The sequence below is a fragment of the Ictidomys tridecemlineatus genome, chromosome 8 (assembly GCF_052094955.1).
Source record: "Ictidomys tridecemlineatus isolate mIctTri1 chromosome 8, mIctTri1.hap1, whole genome shotgun sequence".
In the NCBI taxonomy this organism is placed as follows: Eukaryota; Metazoa; Chordata; class Mammalia; order Rodentia; family Sciuridae; genus Ictidomys; species Ictidomys tridecemlineatus.
The window spans coordinates 13,733,211-13,751,497 of record NC_135484.1 but is presented as its reverse complement, the minus strand read 5'-3'; the positions used below and the strand labels follow the sequence as shown (position 1 = coordinate 13,751,497).

The window sequence follows — 18,287 nt, the reverse complement described above, 5'->3', positions numbered from 1 at the left end:
AAAAGACATGTTCTGAAAATGTCACTCATATCCACATGACATTTCATGTACTACTAATGTTCCCAATACAAATATAATTTAAAGAAGTAGGATAAACATGAAGATGGCCTCACACAATGGGACAAATTTTATTATGAGCTACTAGCCTTCAAGTCATCTCTAACATGAATTAGCCTCTCACCTCAAATTGTCTATTTTATAAAAAACCTGAGTTACAAAAGAATTTCTGAGCTAAATAATGAATTTGTAATTTGGAGAGGCCGAATGATCCTGACTCTTTAATATTCCAGGGGTTTAAGAATGGTCTCAGAAACGGGTGGTTATGATTTGGATGTGAGGTGTCCCCCACATTGTGTGAGACAACGCAGGGACATTTTGAACAGTCAGATGATAAATGATTGGGTTGTGAGAGTCTGATCCTAATTAGTGAATTGATCCCCTGGTAGGGATTAACTGAGTGGTAACTGAAGTGGTATGAAGTGGTACGTGTGGTTGAAGGAGGTGGGCATTGAGATATATTTGTATCTGGCAAATGACCTCTCTCTCTCTCTCTCTCTCTCTCTCTCTCTCTCTCTCTTGTATATGTGTGTGTGTGTGTGTGTGTCTGTGTGTGTGTGTCCTGATCACCAGATGAGCTGTTTCCCTCTGCCACACTCTTCCACTGTGATGGTCTGCTTCACCTTGAGCCCTGAGGAATGGAGTCTGCTGTCTATGGATTGAGACCTCTGAAACCCTGAGCCCCTAAATAAATTTTTCCTTCTCTAAAATTTTTCTGGTTAGATCTTTTAGTCACAGCAGTAAAAAAAGGTGACTAAAACACAGGTGAATCAATTGCTTTCAAAGTCCTTCTTGCCCCACATTTCTCAGGATGGCATTGAGGACTCTCTGATCCAGTTGACTGAAAAACATTTCTCAGGTCTCATATCTAAAATGCTCCCACCTTCCCAACTCCCCACCCCTCCCCCTCCCACCTTCCCAACTCCCCACCCCTCCCCCTCCCACCTTCCCAACTCCCCACCCCTCCCCCTCTCACCTTCCCAACTCCCCACCCCTCCCCCTCCCACCTTCCCAACTCCTCACCCCTCCCCCTCCCACCTTCCCAACTCCCCACCCCTCCCCCTCCCACCTTCCCAACTCCCCACCCCTCCCCCTCTCACCTTCCCAACTCCCCACCCCTCCCCCTCCCACCTTCCCAACTCCTCACCCCTCCCCCTCCCACCTTCCCAACTCCCCACCCCTCCCACCTTCCCAACTCCCCACCCCTCCCCCTCCCACCTTCCCAACTCCCCACCCCTCCCCCTCCCACCTTCCCAACTCCCCACCTCTCCCCCTCCCACCTTCCTAACTCCCCACCCCTCCCCCTCTGCATTAGGTGGCACACTGGCTCTTTGGATATTCTCATCCAAGAGCAGCTGTCCATGCACTGGGGTCCATGCACCACGCAGGGCAGACTCACAGTGTGTTTCGGCAGCAGCTCTTCGGGATCCCCCTTCTCCTCAAGGCCCTCCTGTGCCACCCGCAGCACTTTCTCCAACTCTGCGCGAGACTCCTCGAATTTCTTCATCAAGCGACTGTTGGTTTCCGCATGCTTCTTCCAATCCGCGGTTTTCTTTACCATATTCTTGATGTAAAAGATATAATCATCCCTTGGTATCCTTGGGGGATTGTTTCCAGGATCCCCAAAGATACCAAACCCACAGATGCTCAATTCTTTTACATAAAGTGGTGGAGTACTTACCCAGGCACATTCTCCTATATTTGAGAAATCATTTCTCAATTACTCAAAATATCTATTATGTTGTATAAATACTTACTATATTGCATTGTTGAGGAAATAATGACAAGAAAAAGAAGGCTGTACATGTTCAGTATATATGCAAGTTTTCACCCAATTATTACCAGCTCATGGTAAATCTGCAGATGTGGAATCTACAGCTAGGGAGAACTGACTAATCATAATAGGATGCTGCTTTCTCACTGCTGAAAGCATCATTTGGTCAGGTGGTATTATGTATTTTTTTTCTTCAAAAAATACTTGGGAGGAAGATACTTTATTATAAGAATAATTAACTCTTTTAAATATTAATATTAGGGAAAGAAGAGGTAAAATGTTTGCCTTCTAAATACTGGAAGGTGAGGGAGTTTGGCAAGAGGTGGAAATTACTTGTCCTTGTTCTGTATTTTTGTGGGCTCATGACTCCAGGGCAGGGAGAGCAGATTTACCTGAAAAGCAACATGAACATCAGCAATCTGTCTTTGTAGCTTCGTCTGATCAAAATGCTTTAACACATTGCTCAAGGTCACAAATTTTTGAACGGTTTGACTGCCTTTCTCAACCAGCCCCAAGGTTTTCTTACAGGTTTCTTGACAAGCTAGCAGCTCCTACAAGGAAGGGAAACCCACAATAATATTATACCCAGGAGAGACTGAAAAATAAAGGAAGAAAAGGAAAACGAAAGGAAGGGAAGGATGGAGGGAGGAATGATTACAAATAACAAGAACAGCTTTAAATAGCTCTGAGGCTTTTGATCAGCAATAAGTAAAACCAAAAGTACAGAGGAACACTTTTTTCCAAAAGAGCTCAATTTTAAGCAATCACTGAAGTCAGTGCTTTTTATACAAGGCATTTAAATGTCACAAAGAGTTTTTTGAGATTTTTATATTTCATGCACATCTTATTAACATTAAGAAAATGACAAAGCATCAAAATTGGTATCCATCCAACTGGTGTATCGAGAGAACAATCATAAACACAATCTACATAATCAGGTTTTAATCAGATTAAATTAATTTAGCATCAATGAATAATCACTTTCCTGAAATAATCAGATGTAGCAGATAATATATTATTTGTGTACACTAAATTTATAACATTTGAATTTCTGAGGTTCACATGCTCTCAGCCTTATTAATGAAATAGCAAACTCTAGATCCTAATTTTTTAAAAGGGCGGCCGACCATTAGGCCTGGGGAAGACTTGCAACTGTCATACAATGTAGTGGTGACCAACAGCCTTTGCCCTCTGACTACCAGCCTGACACTGTAGCAATTTTGACAGTATAGAGTTGAAATAACCCATCCCAACAAGGTACTCATTTTTGCCTTGAACTGACACAACATGAATTTAAAAACCCTTAACTACTTTGAAAAAATATATCTCAAACTGCTCATGTGGATGCCATTTTTGTTCATCTATATTCACATATTAAGAGCTAGCAACTTTTAATATTTTTGTTTTGTTTTGTTTTGGCAAGGACATATTTTTTCCTTTTGAACGCTTTGGAGGTTTAAGGGATAGCTAACATAAGTTAAAAATATGTCATGAGTACTATTAATACTTATAATTAATAATAAACATTAATTATGCAAAAATTATTTGATGGCAATTTACAGCAATATGTAGGAAATGGCACCATGTCCCCCAGTGAAAGAATCCTTACCATATGAGGAGGTATCACTAAAATGAGGTTTGGTGATATGATGATTATGGCTTCAATACTAATGGCAATAATAATGCTACTAATAACAGAATACATTTTATTAGGTATCATCACTTTTGTTTAAGGACCAGGACCGTTAGTTAAATAAGGCTTCATAATTTTTTGGCATCAGACCTAAGATCTAAGTAGCTGGGTGACTTGTTTCAGATACTCTGCTTTTTCTAAGAAGTGAATTTGTCTCCTTCCAGGAATCCATTTCAATTAGTTCAGTGGCAACCTTTCCTACATGAGTTTTATCTTCATCTGAGATGGGCTCATTTATAATAAAGCAACTAAGCCAGTCAATTAACTGAAACTCTAAGAAGGCTATGCATACAGACCTGTTCACTAAACATGAGACAAAATATCAAGGATTACACCAAAAACGTTTTCAGAGTTTGTGGTTGTATAAACAGATTGATTCCCAAGGTCAAAGAAAAGATATTACAAAATATAAGATTATAGACACTTAATAGAAATGGAATAAATTATTTATATTGTATATGTGTGTGTGTGTGTGTGTGTGCGTGTGTGTATAATGTATATATAACTCCAAAGGCTCAAGAGATAGAGAATTTCATTTTTTAAATGAAATTCTCCATTTTGTCAGTGAGGTAGCAGGTAATGACCAAAGATGATATGCAGGAAGGAGCACTAAATGATCCTCTGCCCATCAAAAAATGTCTATATAAAGATGAAAAAAATTAAATATATATTTTCTACCCTTTAGAAAGTACAAGGGAGAATTTATTTACACTAAACTTTTTGTGAACTTTGTCAAACATCATCCCTAGATTCACTAGTAGAAAGATAATACTATAAAATTAAACACAAAGCAGAGAGGATAACAGAAGGTCTTTCTATCGTGGGTGCTGGTTTTATTCCAAGAGGCAACAGTAGACTTGGTTCTACTTCAGAGATATACTCCTTGTTTCAGAGAGACAGTGTGAACTTTCATTGTCAAGCTTGGAGTTCAGAAGGCACAGCGGAGGCGTGTGAGGAGCAAATGCTCATAAATGTCTGCTGAGTATAGCCAAGTTCAAAGAAGTCAGAGGTAGGCACTCCAACACACTGGTCTTTGTAATTTTGCTCAACTCAGGAAACTTCTTAATTCAGATGATTAGAGCCCCACTCTGAGCCCCACCTGCTCTAAGCCCCTAAAAATGGGTCAAACCCCTCCACCAGCTGGGTTTTCATCTTTACACAAAATGTGCATTATTGTGTTGAGTTATTAGTACTGTATTATTCTCAAAAAAATGTTTTCATTCTAACTGCACTTCTTTTACTGTAAACAGCACTGCAATTTTATTACATGTACTTTAAAATAATTATGTCTCCCCAAAAGGAATTTTCTTACCTGATGTTTTTGTTTAAAAAGAACACTAGATTGTGCCTCACGCTCAAGAACTGTTATAATTTCATTGATTTTTCCGAGTAAGTCATAGAAGGATGTTATCTGCTTTTCTAATTCCTCCAGTGGAACCACCAGCTGCTGAGACTCATACAGAAGTGGGGAGTAGCACTCTTTGACCTTTAAAAATACAAAAACAAAAATCCCATGAAAGGTCATTAAGTCCAACACGGGCAGGGCACTATGCATAGCTCTCGGGAACATTTTATTTAACGACATAGTCATTTGGTGTTTGTGAATTTCTAAAGCCATTTCTTATTGATATTTCCTCTGTGTTGTTAAATTTTCGTGTCAGAAATCCATACTGCTGTACTACTAGGAAAAATAAATGACGATGGGGTTTTCTCATGAAAATTCATCTGCATCCTCCATCTGGAGAGCACTTTTCCATCTAAACAGTGGTTGTCAGGGACGCAGATGGCATCAGATTCCCTTCATAAACCATGCAACTCATTTTCACTTTGATATATGACCCAAGATAGTCACAAATTATGACATCACTTCGTGACCTGTGACTTCCAGCTTTATTTTCAGGAACTCTCCTACTTGAACCCTGAGTTCAGATAAACTTATGCACCTGCTCACTCACGCTTCCCTGATAACCCCTGCACTTTCCTACATCCCACTAATTTAACCAGGAATATTCCCAGGCCAAGGGATATCTCCCCAGGTGAAGCTGGCCCAGCCTTCTTCTGTCACTTGTCTCTAAAATAATTGTTGCTAGTCTGTGTATCTGCATTACATTCATGATGAAGCCATAAGCTCCTGAATGAAGTTCAAGAGCTCCATAGACTGTCGGCCTGCCTACCTCGATGCTGGACTCCAAGATCTGCAAATTTCCAGGAACTGCTCAACCCTTTTTATTTACCTATAGTTGCCTCCAACTTTCATCATCATTATTATAATAATTACAATTCCAAGCAACTATTAATGCTTTCAGACAGGTATGGAAAAGAAATTAATCAGCATTTATTAGTAGAATATTTTTTTTTCATAAAACACAAAGATGAGAAGCTAAGTTTAATCAATAAATATTCTAAAAATAATCCTGGAAGTAGATGAAAACATTTTGTTATAATCTTAAATGCATAATAGTATAAGCTAAAATATTTTCATGTTTTAGAATATACCGCCTGAAGGATCAAAAGAAAGAAACTCTCTCTGCATCAAGACTGCCAAAACTTGCTTGAACTAAATAAACTACAAGAATCAATGAATGTGCATAAAAAGCAGTGAGCTTTATTGATTTTTCCTGGTGCAACAGAAAACCCATCAAGATGCTGCATCTGAACCTGCAATAGGAAAATGTAAAGGCTTAAATGTATCTAAAGGTACAATTTGCTCTCTCAAGTCTTGCCCTAGACCACTCCTGGCTCAGGCTAATAAGTGCAAGCCCAGGAGTCAAATTACCAAAGTGTTGACTTTGATTGATTTTTTTGTTTTGTTTTGTTTTGTTTTGTTTTCAAACTAGGGATCAAACCCAGGGCCTCATGCATGTCAGGCAAATGCTCTATCGCTGAGCTACACCCCCAGCCTGAAAATGCAACTTGGAATTGCACCTACCCTTTGGCAAATTTTGCTGACAGCCAGTACTCTTATTATCTATTACCATCAAATTATAAAAATTCGAACTTGAATGTTGAAATAAAATGAATTGAAAATCAACTTTCTAACATACATTAGACTGAACAAGTTCTTTTTTTGTGACCAATGTGTTCCTATTTTCATCCTGTCTTTCTTCCTCTTTTCAGTAATTCTCCACTACTGATTTCACTTAGGTTATTCTCTTTTTTTTCACTTTCCCTCTTCTACTTAATAGATATGTCTACTTTCTTTTCCTTTATTTTCTAATTCCTTATCATGTTCCTATTCATTTAAAATCACTCCTTTCTCTACCTTTAAATCTACAAACAATGTTATCCTCCTAAAATTAAAATTTAGAGAGATTAAAGACCCCAATGAAACTTCCTAAGCTTTTAAGGAAAATCCCCCAATTAAGTAGAAAAGGCTTATGGCTACTCTTTGTAGCTATCTAGAGCCTGCACAGAAGTGGCAGAAATGGAAATATGCTAAACCTAAGGTGAGCTCTGTGAATGAGCGGGGAGGAATTTTATTGATTTGTGGTTATGTTAGCAGGAAAGAGCATAAGTAAACTTGGAATGGGGGTACAGCAAATAAATCTCAATAAATTCTCATTAAAATATATGCTTTTCCTCCTTTCCTCTTTTTCCTCCTCTTCTTCTTTCTCTTTGTTTTACCACATGTGACTTTTCTCCAAAAATATCTTTCTAATAAAGTATAGCTATTGCACTTGAAAATTAACAATAGCTAATTGCCAAGAGGTCATACTTGGTATCAGCATCATAGGTTTATTTTAAAAATTCATACCCAAGTTACCAAATCAGAAATCCCAATAAGAAACAAAAGCAGGGTTGCTGAGAGGGAGCCAGAGGGGGCAGGAGACAAGCTGAAGGCGGCTGGGGTGCCACGCTACATGCTACGCGTGGAAGTGTTACTCTCGAACCTTGGCTAGCTGCTCTTTGAGCCTGGACATGGTTGCAAACATCTCGCTGGCTTCTTCTTGGGGGCTCTCTTTGGCAATGAGATGTGCTGTCTTTGTGATCATCTTGTACTGGGCATCCATTACAGGCACCCTCTGCTCAATATCCTGCATGAATCATTGAAACAGCTCAATTAACACATGACACATTTCCTTTTAATCTCAAGATTCCACAGAAGGCAAAACAAAAATCAATATGCACTTTATGAAATTCTATATGCATAGAAAAGTTTTCAAGATTCTGGTCATTGCTTTTCCTTCATTACTAATATATTGTTATGGGTCAGGCTACATGGGCAATGACCAAACAGACTCCATTTTTTCCCCTGAGACCCCACATCATATAAAAAATCCCTCTCCCATGGGAAGCCCCACCTCTGTACCCATCAACAGTTGCTTAGCTAGCATGTTTGGCAACACAAAATGGCAATTCTTATACAATGTAAAAGTGTTCTCTCTTTGGTTCCAATTTTTCTTGGACAATGTACAGAGATTGATTGTCTAGATGTTAGTAACGATTCTTTAACTTTTACACAATTAGGGATGTTTTGGCCCACTATCTTTGCTGCTTATTATTTTAGATCTCATGACATTTATGGTTTTGAATCATAGCAACAGCCACTTATGCTTTAATATGGTTTTGGATTATAAAAGGTGCATTTAAATCTCAGGAAGAGGTCGAAGGTTGTAGACTTGCAGCCTACCCCTTGGCCCGCCAGATGGTGGATCTGGACCACCAATTGGTGAATCAAGTTTCCATCTCCTGCTTTAAGATCAACTTGGTGATTTATTGCAATCTTGCTCTAACAATATAGGCAATATTACACAGATAAAAACTTCCCTTTAAAGGCGACCAGTTATAATTAACATAAGGACTAGGTAAAGTAATCTTTATGCTTTTGATGAATATGTTAGTGTAATATAGAAATACTATATCATGTAAATGTATATTAACAATGTGGGGAAATTCTGACTTTAAAATTTAAACTTATTGTTTTTTCTTAAAAAATTTAAACATTGTCATTGCAGAAAATTTACAAGTTAGAGATACTAAAATAATGAAAGTTTAGGGAACATATATATAGTTTTCTCACACAATAATAGCCAAAGCCACCATCTCATCATCATATTATTAATGTTTCTTTCTGGTGTGTGTGTATATACCCATTGTTTTATTTTTACAAGAACAAAAATGATGACACTGTGGTTTGCTTTTCTCGATTAACAATATACTATAAAATATTTTCATGCTGTTAAATATTCTTCCACTATTTCACTTTTGAGAGCTATAGGCTGTTCAAAGTACATAAATACCACAATTCATGTAATAAATCCTTTTTTGTTAGATGCATTTATATGGAGGTACCACCTATAGATGTCTTCTGGTTTTGACTAGTGTTTTACAATTTGATTGTAGGAAAAAAAATCTCCAAATTGAAAAATTATTTTGAGGTTGCTTCATATGACTAAAACTCTCCTTTTAAAAAATTCAAGTTTTTTTTTTTTTTTTTTTTTTTTTTTTTTAATGAAAGGCATGAATCAGGATGGACCTGTCAAAATGATGCCCAGGAAAAAGAGAGACAGCTTTGATAATGATTTTGCAAACTTGCTGATCTTTATTTTTACAAGAGGATGGAGTTTTCATTTTATGACCCAAAAACCCCTCACCTCTAAGTCTTGAATTAACAACTTGATGTTAAGAAAAGAGACGTCGAAGGGCTCTGAAAACTTCCTATGGGCTTCAGTTGTGAAAACAGAGAGGGTGGTAACACAGTCTGTATATTCTTTCTTCATTCTGTCCATCTCATCTGCTCGAGCATACTGTGAAGAAAGGAGGGGGAGAGCATTTGAAAGCCATTAAGCTGTAACTCAACCTGCACTTTGACATAATCTCTTATGCTCTTGGATTGTTATATGGTAAGAGCCTCTAATTCCTGATTCTTATTTTAGATAGGTTTGAAGTAAGTCCAATTACTTTGAAAGGAGAAAAGGAACCAGCATAGCAATGCAGAAGTATGATTTGAAAGTGAATCATTCCATACAAGTAGGCTCCATATGTTAACATAATCCTTAATCAAACTCTAGACTTCTGTGACATTCCGCTATTACAAATGGAAAAGAAGGAATAATCAACTCTATCATATATTGGTTCTAAACACGTCTTTATTCTGTCTCAATAAGCTCATGCTATAAAAGTAAAATTGCCTCTAAACAGATTGCTTATCACCACATTTACAACACAGACACGTTTGAAGTGAGTACAGATTTGAAACGTACTTGCTTGACTTCCATAAACAACTCCCTCCACCTCCCATTGAGCAGTAGTAATTGCTGCTTCAGGTCACGGGAAACCATCTCATCACAAGTTTCAATTAGAAAATTGCCGGCATCATTCATGGCGGTGTGCTGCTGAATCCAATGAGGCAAATTTCGAAAAAAATCCTAAACAACAAAGAATATGTTATATTGTAAGACATAAATCAAATATTAGTAACAGATATAAAAGTGACCAGACTATGAAATATCTGCATTCTAAAGTGTGTGTAAATTTTAAGCCTTAAATCTCTTTCAAAATACAAATTTTTTTTTAAAAGAGCAAGAGTGTGAAAGAGAGAGAGAGAGAGAATTTTTCTAATATTTATTTTTTAGATTTTGGCAGACACAACATCTTTGTTTGTATGTGGTGCTGAGGATCGAACCTGGGCCGCACATCCCCAGCCCCTCAAAGTACAAATTTTAAATAAAATTTCAAAATATGAACTAGAAGCACCAAGTCTCTTTTATTGATTTTTAAATTGTCTTTGGAGATAGGGCCTTGCTATGTTACTCTGGCTAGCCCCGAACTCCTGGACTCAAGAGATCCTCCTGCTTCAGCCTCCCAATTAGCTGGGACTATGGGTACATGCCACTTTTCCCTGCCCTTAGTATCTTTTATAGGAATAGTTATGCTCTCTCTTTTGCTGAAAAAGAAACAGAATATGGTGATTCTTTTTCATTTCCATTTTGCAGTTGAATAAACAATGAATGAATTTCTGTAAGCATCAGAGGTTTATTATGCATAGCATTCAAACAAGGAAACACTAGTGCCAGGGAATGTAAGAAGCATAATATATAACAGGGAAATAAACAGCTTTCTTAAATTTTTTAAATATATTTTTGAATTGTTACTTTTGTTTAAAAATATGTGTGCGTGTGTGTGTGTATACACACACATATATATAATATTAAGATAATTAACAATTATGGGGATAAACATCAATTGAAACATTTCTAAATTAAATATTTGCATCAAGAACATTTAATACAATAACATCCTTTGAAGCTGATTTATTGCCAAATTTGCAGCCTTAAGCAAATAAGAATATTTCAAACTCATTTCAAATTAAATGCATGTGTTCACATATGCACACACATATACATCACAGTAAAAACCAAGGGAAATTCAAACTTCATTTCATAAGCCATGTGTGGGAGGATTTTTCTACATAAATAGATGAGAACATTTCTGTTTCTGGTGGTTACATTCTTTGGATCAAATTAACACATATGACAACTACCAGGGTACTGCTTGTCTGACCAGAAAAGTTAAAATCTGTGTGGGTACTTAGTTATGTCTTGTGTAGATATAAAAAATGTTTAATTCATATGAATAAAAATGGTAAAACACTTAAAAACAATAGATTTACTTGTGCAAACAATAACAGATGATCCAATCTTGAGTGGCAAGCACTAATTTATTCTTTTTTTTTTTTTGAGATAGGATCTTATTACATTGCTCAGGCTGGCCTTGAACTCCCAATTACCTGAGATTTTTAGGCACGTGCCACTGCAACTGGTAGCAGTAATTAATCTTAATGTATGTATCATATGTAAGACCAACATTTTAATCTTTTACATATACATTGATATTTCATTGAAAATATCAGGTTTCCATTTTAAGATCTATACACATAACTCAGTCCATTGATATTTATATATAAATGACATTCAAATGAAATAGCAACCCCCCATGTGCACACACATATACACTTGTAACCAGTGAAAAAAGAAATCACTTCTATATAGATTGAGGGTTGATGAAGTCCAGAACTTAATCTCTAAATAGAGTTAAAAATCTTGTGGTCCAGCTGCTTGATGGTGTATGCTACCTCACAGATTCAGTTCTATGTGACTCAGTGTTGTTTTCAACCTCTGTTAAATTAGAAAATCCACCAAGAGTGGTATCTAAGATATTCCCCTCCACATACAGAGCTTGCTGAGCACAGGGCTATTGGCACTCAGGGGATCCTGCTGGATCCATTTATTGGTCATCTGAATATAAAAGTCATATGTTAAACTGACCAGGTTGGGGACTGTTTTAACTGAACTTTAATTAACCAGTATTTATTGGTCTACAATAATTTACTAACCGGAAAGTGAAACTTTTAGGGCAAAGTGAGAATTCTTGAGTCAAACTTGCAAATATATAACACTCCTTAGTGAATTATGCTACAAAAACTGTCTCTCATAGTCTGGCATAGCAAAGCACATGTGAAATCCCAGCAACTCCTGAGCTGATATAGGAGGATCACAAGTTCAAGGTCATCCTAGGCAACTTAGTGAAATCCTTATCTTCAAATAAAAAGGGCTGGGGAATCTAGCTTAGAGGTAGAGCGCTCCTGGGTTCAATTCCCAGTACCATACGTAGAAAGAAGCCTTTTACTTCTAAATTCCTGTCTTTTCCTTTTGTATGAGACAGTCTTACCTTTTTGGCAGTTTCTGATTGACTTAGCATTTTTTCAGCATCCTCTAGCCAGGCTTGAAGACTAGCCACTGTGTTGCCATAGCGATCCCAGTTAGAGATCACTTCCTCCAGCATGCTCCTCACACTCCGTACTTCAACTGAGAGATTCCTCCACTGAGCTGTGGTTTCATTCATGAATTTCATCACATTCTCAGCTTCTTCCACTGCAAAGATAAAACCAGTTACAATTTTTATTTTGTATTTAAAATCCTGCATGCCTTTTTCCCCCTGTGTTTCTTATATACTGGTGTGCATGCAATAGTATTAATCACCAATGCTAGAGTTCATTTCCAACAATTATGACATATTTACAAATTGAAAACAAATACATTTTACAAATTGTATCTTCACACTAACATAACCTCTCATTTCCCTGATTGTGATATTCAAATTATTCCATTTTTTTGCTTTTAATCCTTAGAATTTAAAATAGGATGAAAATTGTGACTTAGAAAGAAATGATGCTTATTTTGCTTTCTTAGAAGATGACTACATACACACCACACATACAACACATGAGTATAATTGCATGGGTTAAACACTGCACAGAGTCAAGAGAACTGAATCTAATAATGTCCTCTCCAAGGCCAATGGCATGGTCACACAAAGATTTTGCAGAGAAGAAAACTGAACTGATCACATTGAAACCTGTGGATTGTAAACGGTAATGTAGTCATCACTGCAGCAAATTCTGCAGTGTGTTTTACCTGAACCATCTGCTTTGACGTACATCTCAGCTGTCTGTTTCAGGATCTGGTATGTCACTTCATATTGTTCAAAGAACTTGCTATTTTCTATGAAAGACTAGAAAAGAAGGAATGGTTAGTTAGGAGAGAGGAAACATGGGGCTAGTGTAGAAATGGCAGAGTCAGTTTTCTTCAGTATAGATATGTGCATATTTTATCCAAATTTGCCAACCTCACTCTTCTTGAAAATATGAAATTAATTCTACTGTTGCAAATAACATAAGGTTATTCTGAGCATATAAAATGATTCTATACTCTTTCTAACTCAGCACTAGATTGAGAAAATAAGCTATTTTTTTTACCACCCAAGGATTTGTTCTTTGATAAGACAGAAGTTTCTCCAGAGAACCTGGGCCTAACATTAGAAAGAACTAAATTTAGAGGAACATTTCAGTGTCCCACTGTGTTGAAGCTGTGTGAGTCTGTTGTTCTTTGAACATTAGTCCTGGTGAATGACTGATCGAGGAACTTCAGGTTATAAATACATGACAGGGTATACTTAAAATAAAAACTGGAAACATTTAAATGATCAAATATATCATCTGTGTTTTTGATGGCCTCATATTTCAATTACCTAGTATAAAATTTACAAGACACGTGGTATCTATATCTGTATGTAATTTACATATTCAATAGTCAGTGTTGGCAAATAGATAAAATAAAACCAAGAACATGCAAAAAGAATTCTCAGATTAATATTACTATTGGGTTTTTTGTGTTTTTTAAATTTGTTTTAATTAGTTACACATGACAGTACAATGCTCTTGACATATAATACATTTGAATCAGATGGGATATAATTTCATTTTTCTGAGTGTACAGGTTGCAGTCACGTTTATACCCCTACTATTGTTAATGTTATAAAATAACTCCTGTCTCAAAGATGGTTCTTACTCTTATAAACGAGAAAATTAATGATATTATAGTTAACATATCACCAAAGTATCTTGAATTTCTTCTAAGAGTATAATGAATTCCCATGATTTTAATTCATTAAAATTCTTGATAGGTGTCACTATCATAAAATTCAAAAATTAGCCTTCACAAACTAGCTGAAGTCCTGTGTAGTTTGCTGATGTATGCTCTCTATAGAGATGCAGAAGTCTGGTATGTAGATACAAAACTCAATGTACATCAATTGCATAGACATCCCTAGATTTTTACCAATGTTTTCCATGTTTCAAGATAAAATTTAAATATATATAATACAAATATAGTTTAAAAATATGAAATACATATATAATTTTAAAACATATATAATACACTATAGATCATTTTAAAGTTACCAAGCCTTTATTTGTAAATAAACTATTCTTCAGGAATAAAGTGAATTGAAAAAGCTGTGAATTACATGGAATGAGAAGTTCCATGATCAATATTTTATTTAATAACTTTAATAGGCTTTACAATTTTTCTTTGAGAATTGTATAAGACAATAGTATCTGGTTAATTCCTTATTTAGCCTTATTATCTATTTCTAATTCCCAGTTGAGAAAAGAGTAATTCACTAGAATTTAAATTGTGAATAATTTAGTCAAACAAGCAAGCCATGATTTTATCAAAAATAAACAAGTCATGATTTGATCAAAACTGGATAACCACATCTAATATTCAAGACACTGTTGAAGAAATTTAAGAAATAACTATATATGATAAAGTTTAAGAAAATAGTCTCTGCAAGTTTTAAAAAAAGTCACTGCAAATTTCAAAAATCTAATGGGAAAACAATTGTTCTAAGTGTCAAAAAAGGAAAAATAGTGCCTGTAGTGGTAGGAAGACTTAAATACCTAAATAGTCTAGAACAGTTTACAAATTAACTAAAAACCAATAAAAGAAAAACCTTATTTCTGGATTCATTTTTGGTCCAAGGGGAGTGTTTAAAGAATGCTAGAAATGTAGAAATTTATTAAAGTATTTTTGAGCTCTCTTACTAAGAAAACTAGGTAATTAACTTTTAAAAGAAGATAAATTTGCTATTTTAATTTTTATTGATTTATGTAATTTGTTTCCTTCTGAATATGGAGCATATGAATTATCTTGTCTATTACAACCACATTAGAAAGAGAACTAGTAAATTGCCTTTTTACTGAAAGCTGTCTGGACATATCTATCATAAAAAATGTATAAGTAAATATGAAGATGAATATTTTAAATACTAAGAAAAGGATTAGTTTACTTCTTTCAAAATTAGGCTGAAACTTGGATGTAAAATTTAACAAGTAAGCTATGTTGGTCAGGGAATTTTTAAAGTTAAAGGTATTTGAAGAAAAATAAGCTATGACTTATGACATTAAATTGAAAATATTAGTGAAGTTTGATCCAACATAGTCTCAAAAGATGAGTGTAGATATAATAAATAAAAAGCTCATTGATTTCATTCAATGGAAGCTAAGCCAGATAATTTAAGATTTTTAAAATAAATTTTGAGAAGTGGTTTCATCAGGATTCGAAATTTATATTAATAAATTAGTTACAAATAATAAAACAAATATTCACATTACTGATATTGTACCCACACAGACTACAATTCCAAGAGCTCTTTCTTTCTGTTACATGAAACATTACAATGTTATCTTATTTTTCCATGTTAGAGTTGAAGCATGTTTAATGAACATGGTCATTGCCAACAATTCTGACAGCAAGGACCAAATTAAGTACCTTCAGATTACCTCACAGTATGTAATCACTTATCAATAGCATATGGCCAAGCTTATCTACCATGAGCATCTGTGAAGCATTTTCCAAGAATTTCTAAGCACTAAGCAGCCACATACCAGAGCTATGGAAGCCCATCTCTAATGCTCTTAAAAAGTATAATCTTTCTGTTTTTTAAATGATTAAGAATGAGAATTCAGACTAAGGAAAAGATAATTAGGGACTCTTCACGGCCTAAATATTATTATGACAGACACGTAGCAGCATGAGGCTCATTACGATATCTTATTTTAAGGAGCCAAAAAAGGATAGCATTTAAGCAACTGCCTTCATGATTTTATTGAAAAGTCCTCATGATTTTTGGAATGGTCTGTGCTAAACTGAATAATTTTCCCCTAAAACTCCAGAAAGGTTGAAAGGTCTATGGGGTGTGACATGTAAAATAGTATGCTTCAGTCTTTATTCCTCTCTAACTCCTGTTGTTCTATTATCATTATCATTGTTATTTCTATTACAAACTTACTAACCTTCTAAAACTTCTAAAAGTTGGCTTTCACAAAGTCACAGGTATTAAATAGACCAGGATTCAAACACATCTCTCTGTGATTGATGGCACAGTGTCAATAACCCCTGAGCTCTGAGCCCACATCTAGCTGCCTAGCACACACTTAACAGCCCTGCTAAGGCTGTAGTTTGCAAGTGCGGAACACTATCAAATCTGTACCAATACGAAACAGAACCAATGTCTAAGTGAACTACACTCTTCAGTTCACCAACATGCAACATGTATCAATGATTTGGTCTTTTCATTAGTTTTTTTCTCATGGATTATTTAGATAGTAATATTCAGTACCCTTGCAAAGGGGAAAGATCTGGATTTAAATTTCAACTCCACATTTTACCAACTCTGCTTCCTGAAGCCTGTGTCTTGGCCTTTGAAGGCCCCAGTCCTTCTACCCTGTTTGCTGAGTACAAATCTATGTGGAAACACCCAGCCCAAAAGACTACCAAAGGGACAAAAAAATGAAACACTCAATATCCAGTTATTAAAACTGTTAAGCAAAATAAAAAGATCTTAAAACCCTTTATGAAAAGAAACATGAGCAATAAGTAGGTATTTTTCACAAGGGAATGAAACTATTAGGGAATATTCATTAAAACATGCTGTGGATATAGGGTAATTATCAACTTCATAAATAATTATGAACATAACAAAGCAGTGTGCCATTAGAAGCTTAGTGAACTCTTTAACTTTATGGAGTAGGCAAGAAGTACTGACTTTTGATCATTAATAACAATTCTCTATTTATATATCTTTTGAGAAGTTCAAAGAGAATTATTAATATCATTGTATTGGAACATTAACCTGGTGAAATATTCCCATTAGATATTTAAATATGATTGGCTGTTCTAAAATAACTAGAACAAAGAATGAATCCTGTATAATTAACTACTGGGCTCAGAGTGCATCATTTGGTATGACTAAACCTGAAAATATAAATGCATATCTATATTTAATATTTAAGACACTAACAATTTCTTAAATTAAAAAAATTAAAATTTTCATTAATTTCTGAAATAACTACAAATGAATAAAGAAACCTATAACAGGCCTCCCTTTTTTGGGGGGGACAAATATTTCCTAGACAATTTTAGTCTGGAGAAAAAATTTTACTGTAAACCAGTTAAATCTTTTTGTTTCAATACATATTGTTCACACATCACTTAGCAAGTAAAATTATTATGCTGCAAAATAAATTATGGTTTTAAGATGCTTCTGTAAAGATACAATTTCCCAAAGTATTCAAGCACAAGGATTATTAATTCACTGTGACAGATTAGGTTACAGTGGGCTTATGTTTTAAACGTCGATCAATTTATCATTTGTAATTTTGTGTTTAAACATAAATGGAAGAGCAGAGGACTGAGATACCTTACTAATATGAATTATATTAGCAAACTGGGGCTGCAAATAAACTGGGGGGCATGTTTAATGGACTAAGAGGAAATATTTAAATATAATGCACTAACTTCATGCAAATGGGACTGTTGGTTATAGAACAATCTGATTCTTACATTAACAAAAGGCTACAATTTCAAGTAGATATAGGATTATCTCTACTAAGAGCCCCAAATATGAGATAATCTTCAAAAATTAAGTTGGTAGAGATTCATACACAAAATTTTACACTGCCTGTGTGCACACAGGAGCAAGAAGCTCAGGGAATGACCATGAAGGAGACACATAGGCCCCCACCTAAAAATAAATAGTTCCCAAGTGGACAACTGAAAATTGTTCCCAAACTACTGTCAACTGGATTTTAGAAGACATGAAGATTTATGTACTGCAATTCAGTTTCAAAGGAGCAACGGGTTCCAATCTAAGGACTGGGTATGCAATTCAAAAACGTTTTTAAGAAGTAAAGCCCAGTCACAATGGTTTAATATAGTTAAAGCAGCAAACCTACCTACAGTTTTAAAGAACAGATTCCAAAGAATATAAATTTATATTTTATATGATTCTGAAAAGCCCATAACCTTAGATCTAATCCATTTAACACACTGACACTTTATGTTTTAAATTCAAGATTACAACAATCATGTCAATTAAACTAGCAAGTGTTAAATGCTAACTCTATGAGTCCCCTGGTTT

The 18,287-nt window shown here is 35.3% G+C and overlaps 1 protein-coding gene across 16 annotated transcripts in view; it reads right to left on the bottom strand.

Moving 5' to 3' along the window:
• Syne1 (spectrin repeat containing nuclear envelope protein 1) overlaps window positions 1-18,287 on the bottom strand; it is a 428,203-nt gene that overhangs the window by 276,912 nt on the left and 133,004 nt on the right. For all 16 annotated transcript variants that reach the window (XM_078018867.1, XM_078018881.1, XM_078018877.1 and 13 more), the window contains 8 exons: window positions 12,941-13,037; window positions 12,195-12,397; window positions 9,728-9,892; window positions 9,119-9,271; window positions 7,415-7,558; window positions 4,837-5,010; window positions 2,224-2,382; window positions 1,457-1,621 (listed from right to left, as the gene is read on the bottom strand). In XM_078018867.1, the coding sequence (XP_077874993.1) occupies window positions 1,457-1,621; window positions 2,224-2,382; window positions 4,837-5,010; window positions 7,415-7,558; window positions 9,119-9,271; window positions 9,728-9,892; window positions 12,195-12,397; window positions 12,941-13,037 (1,260 nt within the window). The remainder of the gene's footprint in view (window positions 1-1,456; window positions 1,622-2,223; window positions 2,383-4,836; window positions 5,011-7,414; window positions 7,559-9,118; window positions 9,272-9,727; window positions 9,893-12,194; window positions 12,398-12,940; window positions 13,038-18,287) is intronic.